This window comes from Auxenochlorella protothecoides (genome assembly GCF_000733215.1).
Source record: "Auxenochlorella protothecoides strain 0710 unplaced genomic scaffold scaffold88, whole genome shotgun sequence".
NCBI classification, from domain to species: Eukaryota; Viridiplantae; Chlorophyta; class Trebouxiophyceae; order Chlorellales; family Chlorellaceae; genus Auxenochlorella; species Auxenochlorella protothecoides.
Window position 1 is genome coordinate 19,864 of NW_011934128.1, and position 16,690 is coordinate 36,553.

At 63.8% G+C, this 16,690-nt stretch overlaps 8 protein-coding genes across 8 annotated transcripts in view; 5 read left to right on the top strand and 3 right to left on the bottom strand.

Moving 5' to 3' along the window:
* F751_6399 (Obg-like ATPase 1) overlaps positions 1–1,850 on the bottom strand; it is a gene marked incomplete at both ends in the record, with an annotated part of 3,592 nt that extends 1,742 nt beyond the window's left edge. Inside the window, 5 exons of the mRNA XM_011397454.1 lie at positions 328–655; positions 943–1,030; positions 1,169–1,253; positions 1,438–1,599; positions 1,800–1,850. Coding sequence (XP_011395756.1) covers positions 328–655; positions 943–1,030; positions 1,169–1,253; positions 1,438–1,599; positions 1,800–1,850 — 714 coding nt within the window. The remainder of the gene's footprint in view (positions 1–327; positions 656–942; positions 1,031–1,168; positions 1,254–1,437; positions 1,600–1,799) is intronic.
* Positions 1,851–2,587: 737 nt separating this feature from the next.
* F751_6400 (Succinate dehydrogenase cytochrome b560 subunit, mitochondrial) lies at positions 2,588–3,619 on the top strand (the record flags this gene model as incomplete). Its single annotated transcript, XM_011397455.1, has 4 exons — positions 2,588–2,688; positions 2,787–2,877; positions 3,021–3,147; positions 3,333–3,619. The coding sequence occupies 4 exons, from the start codon at positions 2,588–2,590 to the stop codon at positions 3,617–3,619; spliced, it is 606 nt and encodes a 201-aa protein (XP_011395757.1).
* A 520-nt stretch (positions 3,620–4,139) lies between these two features.
* Positions 4,140–6,269, top strand: F751_6401 (hypothetical protein; the record flags this gene model as incomplete). The annotated part of the gene is made up of 5 exons (XM_011397456.1): positions 4,140–4,232; positions 4,379–4,704; positions 4,935–5,072; positions 5,547–5,758; positions 6,013–6,269. The coding sequence occupies 5 exons, from the start codon at positions 4,140–4,142 to the stop codon at positions 6,267–6,269; spliced, it is 1,026 nt and encodes a 341-aa protein (XP_011395758.1).
* Positions 6,270–7,098: 829 nt separating this feature from the next.
* F751_6402 (Cell division cycle-associated protein 7) lies at positions 7,099–10,545 on the top strand (the record flags this gene model as incomplete). The annotated part of the gene is made up of 7 exons (XM_011397457.1): positions 7,099–7,422; positions 7,641–7,819; positions 8,924–9,033; positions 9,227–9,293; positions 9,473–9,605; positions 9,755–9,929; positions 10,046–10,545. 7 exons carry the CDS (start codon positions 7,099–7,101, stop codon positions 10,543–10,545), a joined length of 1,488 nt encoding a protein of 495 aa, XP_011395759.1.
* A 445-nt stretch (positions 10,546–10,990) lies between these two features.
* On the bottom strand, positions 10,991–11,572 carry F751_6403 (hypothetical protein; the record flags this gene model as incomplete). The annotated part of the gene is made up of 2 exons (XM_011397458.1): positions 10,991–11,271; positions 11,407–11,572. The coding sequence occupies 2 exons, from the start codon at positions 11,570–11,572 to the stop codon at positions 10,991–10,993; spliced, it is 447 nt and encodes a 148-aa protein (XP_011395760.1).
* A 1,583-nt stretch (positions 11,573–13,155) lies between these two features.
* Positions 13,156–14,019, top strand: F751_6404 (hypothetical protein; the record flags this gene model as incomplete). Its single annotated transcript, XM_011397459.1, has 3 exons — positions 13,156–13,182; positions 13,294–13,398; positions 13,591–14,019. The coding sequence occupies 3 exons, from the start codon at positions 13,156–13,158 to the stop codon at positions 14,017–14,019; spliced, it is 561 nt and encodes a 186-aa protein (XP_011395761.1).
* Positions 14,020–14,611: 592 nt separating this feature from the next.
* Positions 14,612–16,342, bottom strand: F751_6405 (Wee1-like protein kinase; the record flags this gene model as incomplete). Its single annotated transcript, XM_011397460.1, has 5 exons — positions 14,612–14,619; positions 14,866–15,088; positions 15,218–15,629; positions 15,831–15,993; positions 16,090–16,342. 5 exons carry the CDS (start codon positions 16,340–16,342, stop codon positions 14,612–14,614), a joined length of 1,059 nt encoding a protein of 352 aa, XP_011395762.1.
* On the top strand, positions 14,706–14,864 carry F751_6406 (hypothetical protein; the record flags this gene model as incomplete). The annotated part of the gene is made up of 1 exon (XM_011397461.1): positions 14,706–14,864. The coding sequence occupies one exon, from the start codon at positions 14,706–14,708 to the stop codon at positions 14,862–14,864; it is 159 nt and encodes a 52-aa protein (XP_011395763.1).
* Positions 16,343–16,690: the final 348 nt, after the last annotated feature.

A 16,690-nucleotide genomic window follows, 5' to 3' on the forward strand; every position in this document is an offset into this window, starting at 1 on the left:
CCCGATCCTCTGCCTGCCGCACCCCGCTCACCGGAAGCGCATTGCTGAGCAGCAAAGTCTGCTCCGGGGCCGCCGCTGGTGCAGTGGGACCCGCGGCTGCTGCAGCGGCGGGGGGGGGGCGGGGGCGGGGGGGGGGGGGGGGGGGGGGGATGAGGCAAGGGAAGGCAGGAAGGCAGGAGCCGGGGTTGCATCAGGGGGCGGTGCTGCCGAGGGTCGTGCAGCTGGGGCACCACGTATGGGTCCCCTTTGCACAAACCCACACGTATCTCCGATGCATGGTGAGTCACCTTCGCTCGCAATCTCCCCTCCTCTTCCCAATCGACGCACCTCCTTGCAGTAGGCCTCCTTCTCGTCATCGGGCATGTCGAACAGCTTGGCCTCCAGGGCGCCAGAGAAGGGGATGAGCTGCGCACCGCCGTGCGCCTGGATCCACTCAAACAGCTTGGGCAGCCACTTGTTCTTCTTGCGGATGTAGTCCTTCTCCGACAGGTTCACTAGGTAGATCACGGGCTTGGCCGAGATGAACTGGTGGTTGTTCAGGAACTCCACCTCGATTGCCGTCCAGTCGCCGCTGCGGATGTCCTTGCCCTCCTGCACCCAGGCCAGCACCTTCTCGGCGGCCGCCATCTCCTCCTTCTGCTCCTTGGTCAGGCCCCTGGAAAGGGGATGAAATTGGTATGGGGTATGATGAGAGAGGGCAGTGCTGCAGTCTTGATCACCCGCCAAGAGCCGGGCTGTCCGTCGGAGCATGGGCAATGCATCTTCTCTTGCAAGCTCAGGCTCCTGGCCCTACTCCCAGGCCACGCTCCTGACCCGCACACTCATTTGGGCCCGGTCGGGGACCCTAACCTGCAGCAGGCACCCAGCCTTCGCAAAGGGACCCCGAATCTCCTCGCCAAACAAGCAACCCTCGTACATGATCAGAGCTCCTCTAGCCCTCACCTTGGGATAAGCTTCTTCAGGGACTCGATCACGCCCTGGATACGCTCAATGTCCTTGGCACGCAGCTCGCTGTGCACGATCTCAAGGTCTGCGGGAGTGGGAGAAAGGTGGCTACGGCATCGCGAAACCCATCCGCACCCGGCGGAGTCCAAGGCGCCGGCTGCTGCTGCATGACCTGGCAGGCATGCATACTTGGGATCCCACACCAATTGCCATGCCCGCTCACCCTCCACGGGGTCCACGCGGTCTTCCACATGCACAACGTCCGCGTCATCAAAGGCGCGGCACACATGGAAGATGCCGTCGACGGCCTGGGAGGGTGCCGTGGGGGGATTTTTGAGCCAGAGCCCAGGACAGGCTGATCCAACCACGCGTTGGGAGGGGAGGGCTGATGTCGGCACACATGCCACTGCATGGCCCCCCTGGTCCCGCCCTGCTTTCCCCCCAGCCGCCGTCGCCGTCACTGAAGCGGAGGAAACCCACATCCTCCCTCACCATGATGTGCGACAGGAAAGCGTTGCCCAGGCCCTCGCCCTGCGCCGCTCCCTTGACCAGCCCCGCGATGTCCACGATCTCCAGGAAAGCGGGGAAGGTGGCCTTGGGCTTGTACAGGTCCACCAGCCAGGTGAAGCGCTCATCCGGAATGTTCACACGGGCCTGTGGAGGGAAGGTACGAGGGTATTTTTGGACACAAGATGCATTGCTGGGCTTGGCCTTGCAAAACCTGGCGCCGCCGGTACCCAGGGCTGGCCGTTCGATGACTGGTGCGCTCTCCGCTGGAGGCCAGCGGACATGCATGCTTGGCAGCGGGACACGGGCATGGCCTCATCCCCTGCTGCACTGATCCAGCTCCTCACCGAGTTGGGGTCGATGGTGCAGAAGGGGAAGTTCTCGGCCGGGATGCCCATCTTGGTGAGGGTGTTGAACAGGGTGCTCTTGCCCACATTGGGGAGGCCCACGATTCCGACCTATGCCATGCAGGCGGACAGAAGCGCCCGATCTAAGGCATGCAAACTGAGAGATCGCAGAATGCAGGCTACAGGCATCGAGGTGCATCATCATGGATCGTAATATACCACTTGCCTTCAAGTTGGTGCGGAAGCGACCCAGAATGGGCTTCTCCTTTGGCTCCTCCTTCTTCTTCGGCGGCACTGCGCGGCAGGACGAACGAGGTTGCATACGAGGCGAGCGGGCATGCGCGTTATGCTCACCAATGCTGACACCTAGGGTGAGGCCAGAATCTACTCACTCTTATGCGACTGGCTTGTAAATGTGTTTCAAGGCTCCTATGTCCCTCCCTATGTGCAACCCAGCGAATAAAGGGGGAGCAGCAGCCTTGGGGACAAGGCGATGTTCGCTCTGAAGGTTGCAGCCTCATCTCCTGGGCATGAGTCCGAGAATCTCAAAGGGCGGGGCCGCAGCGACGCTGGGACCCGAGGGCCTGCTGCTGCTCGGGTCGCCACCGCCTCGTTGGCGTGACGTGGACCGCAACCTCTTTCTTGTGAGGGCAGAATTGTGACTAACACCGAATGGACCCCGCGATTTTCTCAGACAATCTTTGTGGAGGATACCTCCGTCGAGATCGCGAGCTATTTTCGCAGCCACGTAGAAGCATCGCCACCATTTTCCACACGAGACCTGAGCCATGTCCCGCGTGCAGGCCTTCAGGAGCCTGCAGGGCCTCTGCTCTGCGCAGATGCGCCAGCAGGGCCAGGGACTCGCAGCCATAGGCATGCAGCATGCCAGGTGTGACGGGTTTGGTGTCGCCGCCCTCTCACGGCTGTCTATGGCCGGAACTTCCGGGGGGTTGTCTCACCCTGCGTGTCCTCACGCAACTCACATAGGGAGTACGCGAGCGTGCCAGAGTTTTGGGGCCGCGAGTCCACCTACCACCCAGGCACCGACTTCCTCGGAACCCCAAAGAATCATCTGGACGTGAGACCATGAGCGCGTGCGGGCCTGCGGGTGGCGTTTTTATGGGCTCGGAGGGGCATGGAGGTGTGTGGCGATCCCATCTGCAAATCGACTTCCGGATGCTTTTCTGTGATGTTCCCCCCCCCACCCCCACGCATGCACAGTTGGTGGCAAAGCGCCCCCTGTCCCCCGACGTCATGGAGATTGACCACAAGCAGCTGCACTACAAGATGCCCCCGGGTGCCATTTCCTCCATCACCAACCGTGCCACTGGTGTCATGCTGTCCCTCGGTGAGCACTGCCCATTGTGGTCCTTTCTTGGATGGAGGAAGAGCTGGTAGGAGTGGGGGTCCCAGATGCATGGGTGACTGTACGACGGGCATATCTCCGCTTGGGTACTGAGCCACCACCGACATGGCGTACAGTTCTTCCCGACTACTCACCCAACACGACCCGCCAACTCATGCAATCCACAGGTTCCGGGCTCACCGGGTACCTTGCCCTCACAGGCGCCCTTTCGGGGGCCGTGGAGGCCCTCACCGCCGCCCCGCTCCTGCTGTACCCCGCCAAGGCGCTGATCGCCTGGCCCCTGCTGTACCACTATGGCGGCGGCGTGCGCCACCTGTACTGGGACGAGTACAAGTACGGCATCCAGGTGGACAAGACCTCGCCGCTGGAGGTCCCCGCCGTGACGGCCAGCAGCAGGGGCCTGCTGTACGGCAGCATCGCGGCGTCGGTGCTGCTGGCCGCAGTCAGCCTCTGACGCGGTAGCGGTGAGCACCTTGGGGGGCTGGACTGACGAGATCATCCTGGTGAAGGCAGGCTGGTGAGGGGTCTGAGGACACCGTCTGCCACTCCTGGCGCCACCCCTCCTGCCTTGGAATGCTGTAGAGTATGACCTGCTGTAGAATGAATGCTGGGCACGCTGATATCAGATTCAGAGGATACCGGTAAGAAGTTTGGGGTACCGGAGTGCGCATGCAAACCCGCATTCATTCACGCGCGCTGCGTGGGAGCATGTTACCTTCTGGACCAGAGGAACCGTCGGCCCGAGTGGGCAGGACTTGTACATGCTCCTCAGTATAACATAACCCCTCGGACTTCTCGTGGCGATACCTGGCGCAAGGACTGGGTCGGCGTCCCATCGGTGAAGCCCGTCGCACGGCCTGCAATCCTCCACGATGGCCCATGCAGGCCCATCTTTATTCGTTGGAGCACGAATATGTTATCCTTTTAGAACAGCAGTATGCATGCATGGCCCTCGGGGAAGAACAGTGGCGTGCATGGCCGGCACACCGGGTCAGCGGCGGTCCAGACGGCTGCGACAGGAGAGCCGGCCGAGGGCCCCCCCTCGGCCCGTTGATCCCAGCACACTGGTGAGCTGCGAGACATGCCAGCGATCTTCTGTATGTGAAGTGACCTGCCTCTGCCGTGTCGTGGTGGAAAAAAGAGCCTGCAGGGTGTTGCTGGCAACCCTAATGTCAGACGTACCCCACTCCTCCCTGGTCATGCCCCCCCCCAGCGACAACCGGACCCATCCGAGGGGCCAGGCCTGCACGTTGAGGAGGCCAGCGACGACGAGGAGGATGCAGTGAACCAGGTGTCAACCTCCTCCGCGGGCGGCACTGCGGCCCGCCGGACTGGCTTCAGGACGGGCCGGGCGCCACCAAAGCAGCAGCCTGGGGAGGAAGGGGGACCCGGTACGCCACCGCCCACGGTCCTGGATCCAGAGGTGCTGGACGACGTCATGTCCATCGATGACCCCGAGACGCTGGACCCAGACTATGCTCGCCGGCTGAACGCGGAGCGCGGCAAACAGGGCGTCCAGGTGGACCCCGAGGAGGTCAGGTGCGGTGTGGGGGGGTGGAGACTGGTCATGGCAAGGGCGGGGAGCGTGCAGCTATGAAGCAGGCGTTGGAGCAAGCCTGGGCTGAGGCCCAGATCTCTGTCTGCTCGTGATAGAGTGAGCGAGGGACTGATCAAGATGCTACCTGTGGAGCCTGACTGGCTGGAAGATCTATCGTTGAACACTTGGCAACCGCCACTTCTCATCATCCTTCCGTCACCATCTCCTGCAGGCGTGGCAGCATTCTGCTGGAGATTGCTCGTGCAGGGGAGAAGGTGGAGGATGTCATCTCGCAGTACTCTGCGGAGATCGATGTGGAGATGCTGGAGGTCAGTCGATTTGCGCGGGTGGTTCTGGATGCACATTGGATGTGGGTCCAGGGTTGTGTAAATCACGTTGTCCATTGAGGGTCAGCAAGAATATCTGGCCATTGGGACAGCGTTTTATCCCAGTCAGGTCATGCCAAGAAAAAATACTATATTGGATTCTTCCAAACCCGTTTACCTATGCGATAGTGTTCCCGTCTGGATGGGTTCCCAGCTCTGTGCAAATTCCCGACCGTGCCTTCTCCTCCTCGTTGCAGATGCTGGAGCGGCGCATCGAGCTTGCACGCGACAGCCCAGAAGAGAATGGCGCTTTGGAGGGCCTCACAATCTTGCATCAAAGGCAAGTTTTGTCCCTGGAGGAAACCCGACAGCCTGCTGTGCCCGCTTCCTTGGTCTACAGCTTCCAAACCTGTGGCATCTTGGGGCTCCTTGCTGTGACGTCCAGGCGTCTCACAGAATTCTGTGCCGCGCAAAGTTGCCGGCCACCCTCACCGCTGCCAGGCCGCTCCTTCATGCAGGCTGCAGGCCGAGTTCCACCGCCAGCACTCCGCGCCCGCCCTGCGACTCCTGGATGACGTGATGCGCTTGCTCACCCCCGACGAGTCCGGCGCGGACGGAAGGGGCCCCCAGGAAAGGGAGGCCGCGGCGTCGGCCCGCCTGGCCGCTGCGTTTTCGGCGACGGCCGGGCCGGGGTCGGATCTCATCGACCTGGCGAGGCGCCTGGCCAAAGGTGGGCGGCGATGCGGGCTCTGCTGGCTCGGAAGCACAGCAGGGGGTCGCCTGTGGGAGGCTCTGCAGCTGTCCACTGCTCCTGGTTTGCAGTGCAGCCCCCATGGCTGATTGGGATGCGCCGGCTGTTGGTCGTCAACCAATCCAAGTGCTGGGAGCATGCAATCGAGGTCCCCCTGCTCCCAGGATGCACGTCCCGTGTGGGAACCTGACCTCCCTGACCCTCAAACCACCCACCCTCCCCCACGCCGGCAGCCGAGGCGTCCGCCAGCGACTACATTGCCGAGAGCCTGGTGGACCGGGCAGCCTTTGTGGCCGAGTCCCAGGATGTGCTGAGCGTGGCAGCCGCCGGCCAGGCGGACCTGGAGCGAGCCATGGCCGCCGCTGATTCTGCTGCGCCGGGAGAGGTGAGCGAGGCCCAGCGTGCCCGCCTGTTCGAGGTCCATGCGGAGCGGCAGGCTGCGATGGAGAAAGTGAGGCAGGCCATCCAGCTGGCTCTGCGGGGGGACTGATGCAGACGGGACGCATGCGTCATGTGTACTTGCATCAGGAAGGTGTATCTCGGTGTGTACACCTGCTCTGGAAAGTACAGGAGCTAGAGGCTGCTCTCGTAAGGAGGATGCCACCGTCTGTGGTTTTGGTGTCAGCCGACTCAGGACCACCATGGGGGCCATTCCAATATTCTCCGTGGTGCCGATCATGACGGAGAATGGCAATGTGGCCGGCACCTCGCTTGAAAAGTCAATTGCGCCTCCACCTAATCGATGCCATGATGCGGTGCACATCTCAAATTTTTGTGTTGACACCACTCAACCTGGAGCTTGCCATCGGGAGCTGGTGAGAGGGGGTTCAGGGTAACACCTCCCCACGCAGCGGGTCGCAAACATGGCCACCATGCTCGCCAGTGCTCTGCCCCAACCCACACACCAAGTTGTGACGTTTGATGAAATCCTGAGCGGTGCGGTTGGCGACCGAGAGGCCAAGGAGGCCCGCCGGTGGCTGGCTGAGGGAAGCTTCGTCACGCCCATGCCCCGTGGCCTGGTCTACTCCCTCACCTCGAGGGCCTACCAGGACACCAGGATCAACCCCCCTCCCAAGCGGCAGCCATCGGGCCGGGAATCACCACACAGCGTCAAGGAGGAGGACCTCATTGCGGAGACACGCCCCAGGCCTGTGCGCACGCCGGCTGCCAGGCCTGCCAAACCAGCCCGCTCCAGCACCCTTGCCCCGGCCGGACGAAGGAGCAGGGCGCCCAGCAGCCTGGGTCTGCCCCAGGACACGGGGGCCTCACCCAGCTCAGGCCCGTCCGGCAGCAGCGGGGCCGGGGCGGCGCCCTCAAGCATGCCGGGCCACGCCCGCGGGGCCGCGCCTCGGGTGACCCAGGGGTTCCCGGCGAGCGGCGCTCGTGTCGAGGCAGGCGAGCCTCCGGCGGCCCGGGAGAGCACGGCGACGGGTCCGCCGGCCGCCGCCGAAAGTACCGTCCCCGAGCAGGCAGAGTGCCAGACGCCGCCCATGCAGGGCCCCGTCCTGCAAAACTTCCCGGCCGCGGGCCTGCAGGGCTGGCCGGACCTCGCCCAGGCCCCAGGCTGGAGCTTCAGGCTGGACATGTATGGGTACCCCCTGTTCATCTCACCAGAGGGGTACTGCTGCCACAGCTGGGAGGAGGTGAGTGGAGGGAGGTGACGGGATGCAGCGAGGACAAGGGGACTTGCAGGGCGAGCACCCTGCAGGCCGCCTCAAGGCAGAGCGCCTGCCATCCATCAGCCAGTCGAGGCTGCTTGGACCCTTCAATACTCGAACTGTCACTGAGTATACACTTGTTCCTTGCCCTTTTTGTCCCCTGAGACTGTCACCGGACCCCCCCCCCCCCTTCGACATGTCAGGTGCAGAGCACGGTGAACAGCCTGCCGCGGCTGCGGACCCAGAAGGCGCAGCGGACGCTGGCCTGGATCCGCGAGGCGGCCGCCACGAGCTCGGGGGGGAGACTAATGCACCCGGCCAACCTGGCCAAGATGATGGCGCTGCAGCGCTTGCGGGCGGCCACATTTGCCGAGGAGGGCAGGTTGCGGAGCTTCCGCACGGCTGCCGTGCAGTCCACGCTTGCTCGGCCAGCGAGTGGAAGGGCAGGCTCTGCCAAGACCCCTTCGCCGCCCACTGGAAGCAAGCGGCGGAAGAGCACGGCGCCACAGGAAGCGCACGCCGGTTGATGGGTGTCCCGAGGAGGGAACGGCTGGCGATCCGTCGCCCATCAGCATGCCCGTCCGTTTCGCCAACCTGTCCAGGGTGGCCGCCCTTCACCGTGAACCGCGGATGAGTTTGCGTGTGTTCAGTCGCAGCAGCATGGTCGGGACCAGCTGTACAGGAGCCTTGGAGAAGCGGGACTCTTGCCCCAACGGATGCTGGGACCTGCTGGAGCACGTGGGTGTTCCTTTCGAAATTTGAAATCTACCAACACCCACCGGGGTTCGCGACGGATCGCAGTGACAGTGTCTTAACATGCGCAAGTCTCAACACTGCTACATAATTTCAACTTGTCCTCAATCGAATAATTATATCGCAATCGGCTCGCCAGACGTCCTGCTCAGGTCACAGCCCCTGCACATTCTCCAGGCCCCCGGCCCCTTTTTGCGCGCAATGCTCTCCGAGTATGAACTCCAGCGCCAGGCTCGCATCGCAGCAAACAAAGCCCGGATGGACGTCTTGGGTCTCAAAGAGGTGGGATGAGCGCGGCATGTGGTCTGCACAGGTGTCATTGATCCATGCTGCGGTGCCCAACGGACACCGTACTCTGCTAGCCGAGACCGGCCTAGCCATGGCGTTCCACACCTCGAAACCGCACACTTCAGCTCCTACCCATTGCGGCTTCCTCATCTGCAGGCCACATCCCAGGTTCAGATGCTGACAGCTCCTCGCCGCATTCGGGCCCCTCCCGCTGCTGGCTGCAAAGCTGCTCCCCGCGAGAGGCCACAGTCCTCCAGGAGGTGAGCTGGGTGGGTGATGCATGCAGGCTTGACACGGGGTTGGGAATCGAAGTGAGTCGAAATGGTGTGTGCTTCTGTACGGAAAAGCCTTTGCATTGAGCATCGCAAGCCCCCAGCTTGGAATGTCAACCCGGCGCAGCGCTGCAGGCCCGCCAGCCCGAGTACTGATCCCCACACCCATGCAGGTCGGCGCGTGTTGCGGGCAACCCTGCAGTGGTGTACAACGAGAGCGACCTGGCAAGGGCAGGGTTGGCCGAGGAGGAGCGTACCAAGCACGACCGGCGCCTGCTCAAAGGTGCCACCCTCATTGTGTTTGGTCAAGGCTCTAGACAGGCAGTGTCCTATGGCAGTTCTTAGACTTCACAACAACGCTGTACCGGCATCATCTCCTTTTGGCTGCATTTCTAAGCACCTGAGACGAGTCAGTGCCTCCATGCTAAACACACCTTCCGCCGGTCTTCACGAGCCCATTCACCCCACTGTCCCAGAAAACATCCGCGAGGAAGTGTACGGCGTCCAGCACCTCTCCGCTCTGGGCAGCCACACCAAGGAGTGGTGAGTGATGCGGCATTTGGTCATCTCTGCCTCCTTGTTGGCCCACCTGGCAACAGCTGCCAGGAACCGGAGACATGATGTGCATGCGCGTGTGCAGGAAGCATCAGCCCTGCTCCTGTCCGCATAAAACCCTGTCATGCTGCGCTAACCAGTCTTCCGCCCACCACCATTGGTCCCAGGACCCTGTTCGAGGATGGGTACGACAAGAGCGGCAACCGCATCTACGACAAGGTGTCGGGTCAGACGTGCCACCAGTGCCGCCAGAAGACCCTGGGGCTGCGAACCCATTGCTCAGAGTGCCAGTCCCTCCACGTGAGCAGGCCGGCTGCGTTGGCTGCCATTTAGTGTTGCCCAGGCACCACAATGTGTGTAGTGACTCCCATGCAGCACCACATCACAGCCCCGTGCTTCACATGCACGGCGCGCTCACCACACCATTCTGCCCCCTTTCCACCATGCAGGGGGTGTTCTGCGGCGACTGCCTCTTCATGCGGTACGGCGAGAACGTGGAGGAGGCGCTGCAGGATAGCGAGTGGAAGTGCCCCGGCTGCCGCGACCTCTGCAACTGCTCCTTCCACCGCTCGCGGCGGGGCTGGGCGCCGACGGGCACGCTCTACCGCCGTGCCGTCGCCGAAGGTGGGGCGGCAGAGGTGTTCTATGCGGCCTGTGCCGGCAGGGGGGATCTCCTCTGGTCGAGCGGCATGTGGCTCGCGCACTGCGCGTGCACAACCTCCCCCCCCTCCCACCTGCAGGCTTTGTGTCGGTGGCGCACTACCTGGTCCTCAACAATCTGGCCCCGGAGGCGAGGAGCGCGGCCCTGCCCCTGATGCCCAAGGAGCTGGCCGACGCCACGCGCGCCGAGCTAGAAAGGGAGGCGGCGGGGTGCGATCGCAGGTCCGCCTCGCCCGCCGGCCCCGCCACGCCCTGCGCGTCTGGCGAGGCGGCGCAGGACCGGGCCGCCCAGCGTCCGCAGGCGCCGGGTGAGGAGGAGGCGAGCGCCAGCCCCTCCCCAGCTCGCCCGAGCGGTGAAGAGGCGGGGGAGGCCCCGACCGGCCGGCGGCGCGGCGCGCGCCGGCAGAGCACGCTGCGGAGCGATGTGCTGGGTGCGGTCGTGAAGACCGGCGGCATGATTGCGGCGGGCAAGCCCGGCGCGGGGAAGAGAGCGGGGGGCACCGGGAAGGCCGCGCCGGCCGTCGAGCGCGTCGGCCGCGGTCTGCGCACCAGCTCCAGGCTCGTCGCGGGCCGAGCCTGAGTCTGGGCGCAGAATCAGGACGGGCAGCCCTGTGCGTGCTGCGTCTTGCCATCGCCATGGGCGGTCGTACCCTTTGCCAGAGCCTGGTGCATCCTGGCATCAGCCCCCGGAGGCAGTCAGGCATGTGCTTTGGTGGACCCAGCAGCCAGAGGGCGCCTCCCCCTACCAAAGCAAGCACTCGGCAGCCTGCGCCCAGGCCAGAGCCCCAGCACCGTCCGGCTCCACACCCCGAGAATACCACCCGACCCCCACCCCTCAGTGCTCCTCCATTGACCGACTGACTCGCTGACAGACCGCACCTGGAGGGTAACATTCACATACAACCTCAATGACGAGAGTCAGTGCTGAAAAAGGGAGGAAAACAGGTCAGCGTTTGATACAAAAGTACAGGGCGGGGGAGTACACATGTCTGCGGCCCGAGCGATGCCTGCCAAGCGTCGCTCCCTCAGCCCTCGACCTCCTTGCCGCCGCCAGACCACCGGCTCCGGGTCCTGGGCTTGAGATCCTCCCGGAGCCAGGGGTTCACGGGGGACTGCATCAGCCCGTTCATGCGCCAGGTGGAGGACAGGGTGTCGGGCATCGTCCGGCTCATCCACATGCCCGTCAGGATGAGGGGCATGGAGATGATGGCGGCCACAAAGCCGTTGCTAAACTGGGCCTCGCTGCTCCTGGCAGATCCGTGCGCCGCCGACTGGTAGCCGGCATAGTGCCGTGTGGAGGATGACCCTGCACCAGGACAAGGAGGGGGGATTGGGTCAAGGATGCCGTTGCAGGGTTGCAGTGTGAATGTGGCACAGGAGAGACCGCATGCGAGCTGGCTCACGTATTCCTCAGCGTCCTCGCAAATGCGTAACAGCTCACCGCTAGAAGAAGCCAGCAACTGGGTGCGCGCTTCATTTATCAGCTTGAACTGTCGTTCGGCCTCGCTGCGAGCACTGGCCTCGCACAGGTCGGGGTGGTGTCTTTTGGCGAGGGCCCGGTACGCCTCCTTGATCTGGAGTGAACCAATGTGGTACGATTCAGTCATGAAAGGCACGACATTCCCATCGATTTATTTCAACGTCCCAGTTCCACAGCATGCGCGCACGATCCGCACGTCACCTGCTGTCGAGAGGCACCCCGCGATAGGCCCAGAGCAGACCAAGGATCGCGCATTGAGGTTGGAAAAGATACCGATGGTGCTTGTTATATTACAAAGGGTGTTATTAACGTGTGTAGGCACGTCCACGCGATCGATTGACGCTGCAATGAAGAACATTCTCCCGTATGTGGTCTGGCGCGCGCGGTGGTGTAAACTTCCCGGTCCTGATTTCTACCACGATGTGCGCTGTTGCAGGGCCTGGTACACACCTATTTCCTGCGCAGGCGCCACGATGGCCACCGGACTGATGCCAATGCATTCCGATACTGGTGATATGAACACTGTAAGTTCATGCAAGCTCAACAGTCGGATTGGATGCCATGAGCGGCCGGGGCATGCTGGTGGCCGGCGGTCCTTTGCCAGTCTATGGCTGAGCCGATGCAGCCGAGGATGGTAAGTTACTGAAATAAAATTGTTGTGAGAGCGGCTGAAGGGCCACAGCTTGACCATCTCGAGGAGAGGAGCGTCGAAACAAGGTATTTGGGCCTGCCTTGCACTATTCCTGCATTCTGCACGCAGATCGGGCACTACGTCAAGCATTTGCTTCCCGCACCCTTGGGACTCAATTGCCGCATGGTGCCCACATCAAACATACCATTCCGAAGATGGTGGGGGGCTGCTGGTTGTCTCACAGCCTCTGATCATAATGTGAATTGGGACACCCTACTCATCTGAGGTTAATGTCACATTATCATGTGTTGTGGCCCAACGTGCTTATGGTTGTACCCTTACACGCCCTCTCCTACAACGCATGCGTAGGTGGGACCTGGTGCGATACCCGCGGGGCATCATCTGCACGCCGTTTGTCATTGACTGGCAGAATTCCGATGACTGAGTGTTCAGAGAGCTTGAGCTGCAGTTGTCGTTTGAGTGTGTAAACTTCATATTGTATTATATCGTCGACATAGAGACCTTTGAGACAGACACGGTTGCCACGCTGTGGACCAGGGGCCCTGCAGATTATGTTGCTGCATGCCAGTCGGAATAACACCGTGAAAACGATGTCGGCTCCTCATTGTATCGCATTGAATAGAGCGCACAAGAGGACATTACCTCAGGAGTGAATGCATACTCAGGGTCTGTGTCACTGAGGGTACCAAGTGGCACAATCTTTGCCATGTGCGTCCGACTGGATTCCATCTCCGAACCCGCAGCCTGCTTGGAAACATTCGTGGCCAGTCTGAAACAGGGTTTCAGTGTCTTTGCCGAGCCATCGCATGACCATGAAAAGGCTCCCATGTGTTCTGAATTCGACTGACATGCTGTGATCGCCTAGCAGAAGACTCAGACGACGGCTTACCGGACCGTCGCACCCCCCATGCACGCATGCCGGGGATTGCACCCTTTTCAGGCAAATGCCAGTCGTTTGAATGTTCATCTCCCCGTACATCATCGGGCAAGGCGTGTGGTATGCCATGCCGTCTGTGCATCTGCAGAGGTGAGGACGAGGCTCATAAAGGTGCCGCATGATGCTTACCTTCGTCCATTACAAGGGAGTCAGGCCCAGGCATGCAGGCGTATGGCAGTTGCAACACTGTGCTGCAGACGACGTCACCTCAATCCCACAGCCCCCTCACTGGCTCCTCCTTCCTCTTTCCTCGCGCAAGGCCCCGCCCTTGGAGTTTGTGATCCGGCGCGCCGGGCGTCAGGATGTGGGCGCCATGGCTGCCATGGATGGCGGCGGCGCGACTTGGACGGCCGACTCCATCTACGTGAGCGGGTGGGGGAGGGGAGTTCCTCAACCCACTGTGTGAGCCCCGCTTGGATGTCCATGTAAATCTCATGCCGCAGTACTCCCCCCTCTGTCTCGGACCGCTGAAACCCCAGTTATTCAGCCTCATTTTACTTCCTGCTCTCCTGTGCCGCCACCCCTCCTGCCTCCCCCCCTCCTCAACCCCCCCCAGCCCTCCCCCTTCGTGTGGCTGCAGGCCGAGACGGTGCAGCCTCTGGCCACCCTGCTCGTGGCTGTGCCTGCCGCCCCCGCACCCACCCACCCACCGACGCCCGTCCTGGGCTGGGTGTGCGCCTGGGACATCGCGGCGGAGGGGCAGCTGGACCTGATGATGCTCAGCGTGCACGCTGCGGCGCGGCGGAGGGGCGTCGCCACGGCGCTCCTGCGCGCCCTGGCCGACCGGCACCCCCGCCGCCGGCGCGCGGTGCTGGAGGTGGCGGCAGGCAACCGCGGCGCGCGCGCCTTCTACGCCGCCCAGGGTGCGGTGGAGGTGGGCCGGCGGCGCGGGTACTACGCCGACGGCAGGGACGCGCTGGTCCTGCGCCTTCCCCTCCCGCCCCCGGGGGCCCCGGGGACACGAGAGCGAGCCGGGCAGGCCTGACCAGGGTCGCTGCCCCTGCCCCGTGAGCTTGGTCGCCTAGAGTACACGACTTTGGGACTGCGACCCAAGCTGTTGGCTGGTTTCAGGCGTGAAGGTGGTGGTGATTTGACGAGGCTATGCACGGAGCAAGCATGTCCGATTTTGCGTTGCACGACAGCACGAGGCTGCTGCACGCTCCATGCGTGCTCCTCGCATGCTGAGGCCTCGTGGGAGGTGGTGGCAAGGCAGCGGTCACTAGATCGGCTCCCTGCCGAGCTCAGCTCCCCTGCCGAGCGCAGAGGTCGACACCTCGACGCCTCGCGTCCTGCATATACACATGCCTGGCGGCACATCGGTCAAGGGCCCAGGAAAACAGTGGCACGAGCCGCGGACCATGGCCCCCTTCAGTGCGCGCTGCGCTGCAGGACCAGTCCGCTGTACTGCGGCGCGCCGCCCCGGCCCCCCGCCGACGACCCGCTGCCCGGCGCCTGCTGCCGGCCGCCGGCGGCCGGCGCGGGCGGGGGCGTGGGTGTGCCCTCCCGCTCCTCGCCCTGCAGGCAGGGCATGGCGAGGACCTTGGCCGCGGTGGGCCGGTCCGCCGGGTTGGGGCTCATCAGCGCCCTGGGTGGGGAGGGTGGGAGGGGAAGGAGGGGTGGGAGGATGATGCATCGGACGGAGAAGGGGGGGAGGATGCCGGGAGCGCGGGGATGGCTCACGCCCCTGGCACAGCCGGGCGTCCAACTTGGTACCTTTCTGGATCACCAGCAGGCGCAACGGGGGGAAACCTCACCCGTACAAACCCTCTCACATCCCCCCCTCCCTGCTCCGGGGACAAGCACTCCACCACATGTCCACAAGGAAGCTGACGAGACACCCCCACCCACTTGATGAGGCGCGCCAGGCCGACGGGCAAGGCCGGCAGCAGGGGCAGCTTCCCGGCGCGCAGCGCGGCGTAGGCCGCCCCCCCCCGCGGCAGGTCCTCCCCGCTGGCCAGCTGCAGCGCGGTGGCCCCCAGCGCAAACATGTCGGCGGCGGGGAGGTCGCGGTGGTCGGCGTTCATCAGCTCGGGGGCCATGTAACGCCCGTCGCCCTCGGTCACGGCGGCGGGCCCGGCGCCGTCCAGCCGCGCGGCCTGCCCAAAGTCGCCCAGCTTGTACTCGGGCGGGGGGGGGGCGGGCCCTCCCGCCCCGTGCCCCTCCCCCCCTTCCAGCAGGTACACGTTGTCGGGCTTCAGGTCCAGGTGCGCCACGCCGTGCGCGTGCAGGTGGGCCAGCGCGCCGGCCAGCGCGCGGACGAGGCGCGCCAGCTCGGCCGGCGCGGGGCGCTCGCCGGAGAGGGCCAGGTGCGTGCCCAGGCTCACGTCGCAGCGCTCCAGCAGCAGGTAGGTGTGGAGGCCGGCGGGGGACACCGGCTCCACCCACGCGCCGTGGTAGCGCACCAGGCCGGGGTGGGGCGGCGTGTGCGCCAGCACCTGCACCTCCTGCAGGTACTGCGCGAAGTCGGGGGAGTCGGGGCGCGTCTCGCGGGCGCTGCGCTTCAGCGCGTACTCGCGCCCGTCCAGGCGGTGGCGCACGCGGAACACCTTGCTGTAGTTGCCCTGGCCCAGCAGGCCCAGCTCCTTGAAGTCCAGGCTGTATCAGTGTGGGGGGAGGGGTGGGCGGTGTTGGGTGGGGGTGGGGGGGTCCTCAATGAGTAGAGGCAAGGCTGTAGGGGTGACTGGAGAGGCCAGTGCGATCGGCAGGGGTACGTGAGCAGGCAGACAGGCAGGGCGGTGCTTGATTGACACGGTTCTGTCCAGCAAAGTGCCCGGCTGCTGCCCCGCCGCGCCGCACCGCATGCGGGAGGTGGGGAAGGAGGCCGCGTCCCTCTTGGAGCTCCAGGCAGACATGCCCTCCTCAGCGTCCGCGTCGCGGAAGATGCAGCGGTAGCAGGGCGGCGAGCGCACCCGCACCAGGCGCTGACCCGCGCCCGGCCCGGGCTGCCGGGGTGGGGTCCCTGCGCGGTGTGTGAGGTGAAGATTGGGGTACTGAGGAGGCCGGGTCGGGAGGGCAGCACGGGCAGCATGAAGCAGGCCCCGCCCTCAGCTCGCACCCGTGCCGGCTCTTCGAGCACGTTTCATTCTATTCGGAGACAGCTGGGCCGGCGATCGGGCCACGCGGGCCCCCGGCGCGGCATCCGCTTCCGTGCCGAACTGATCCACGGGAGTGATGTAGTCCTGGGTGCCGAGGGCCTCGGCCTGGGAGCACGTCGCCATGCCTTCGTTTCCGTCGTAGTCGGGAGGGGAGACGCGGTTCCCGGGCCTGGACCGCAGCACATCCTGCGAGGCCTGGCTATCGAGGCTCATGGCGCTGAAAGGGTTTGCGAGCTGGCCCGAGGGCATGTTCTCCTGGCTCGCGAACAGCAACATGATAATGGAAGTATTTGAGATAAGCGTGAAGCAGGGCTGGCCTGGCCATAAGTGCGGTAAAAGGCGCCTGCCATGTCCCACACAGGCAGATTTGGACAGGCCTGGAATTTCAGATACGGGATTTTAGAAAGCAAGACCCGCGGGATGCCTTGTACCACAGCCATTTGTATCATTGGGCAGGATCTACCTTCAATTCAACCATTCATGATCATTGCGGTCGAGGATTCTTGGCGCTGACAAGACGCGGAACTTCCAGAAAGGTGGTGTTGAATAACACCAGTGGGG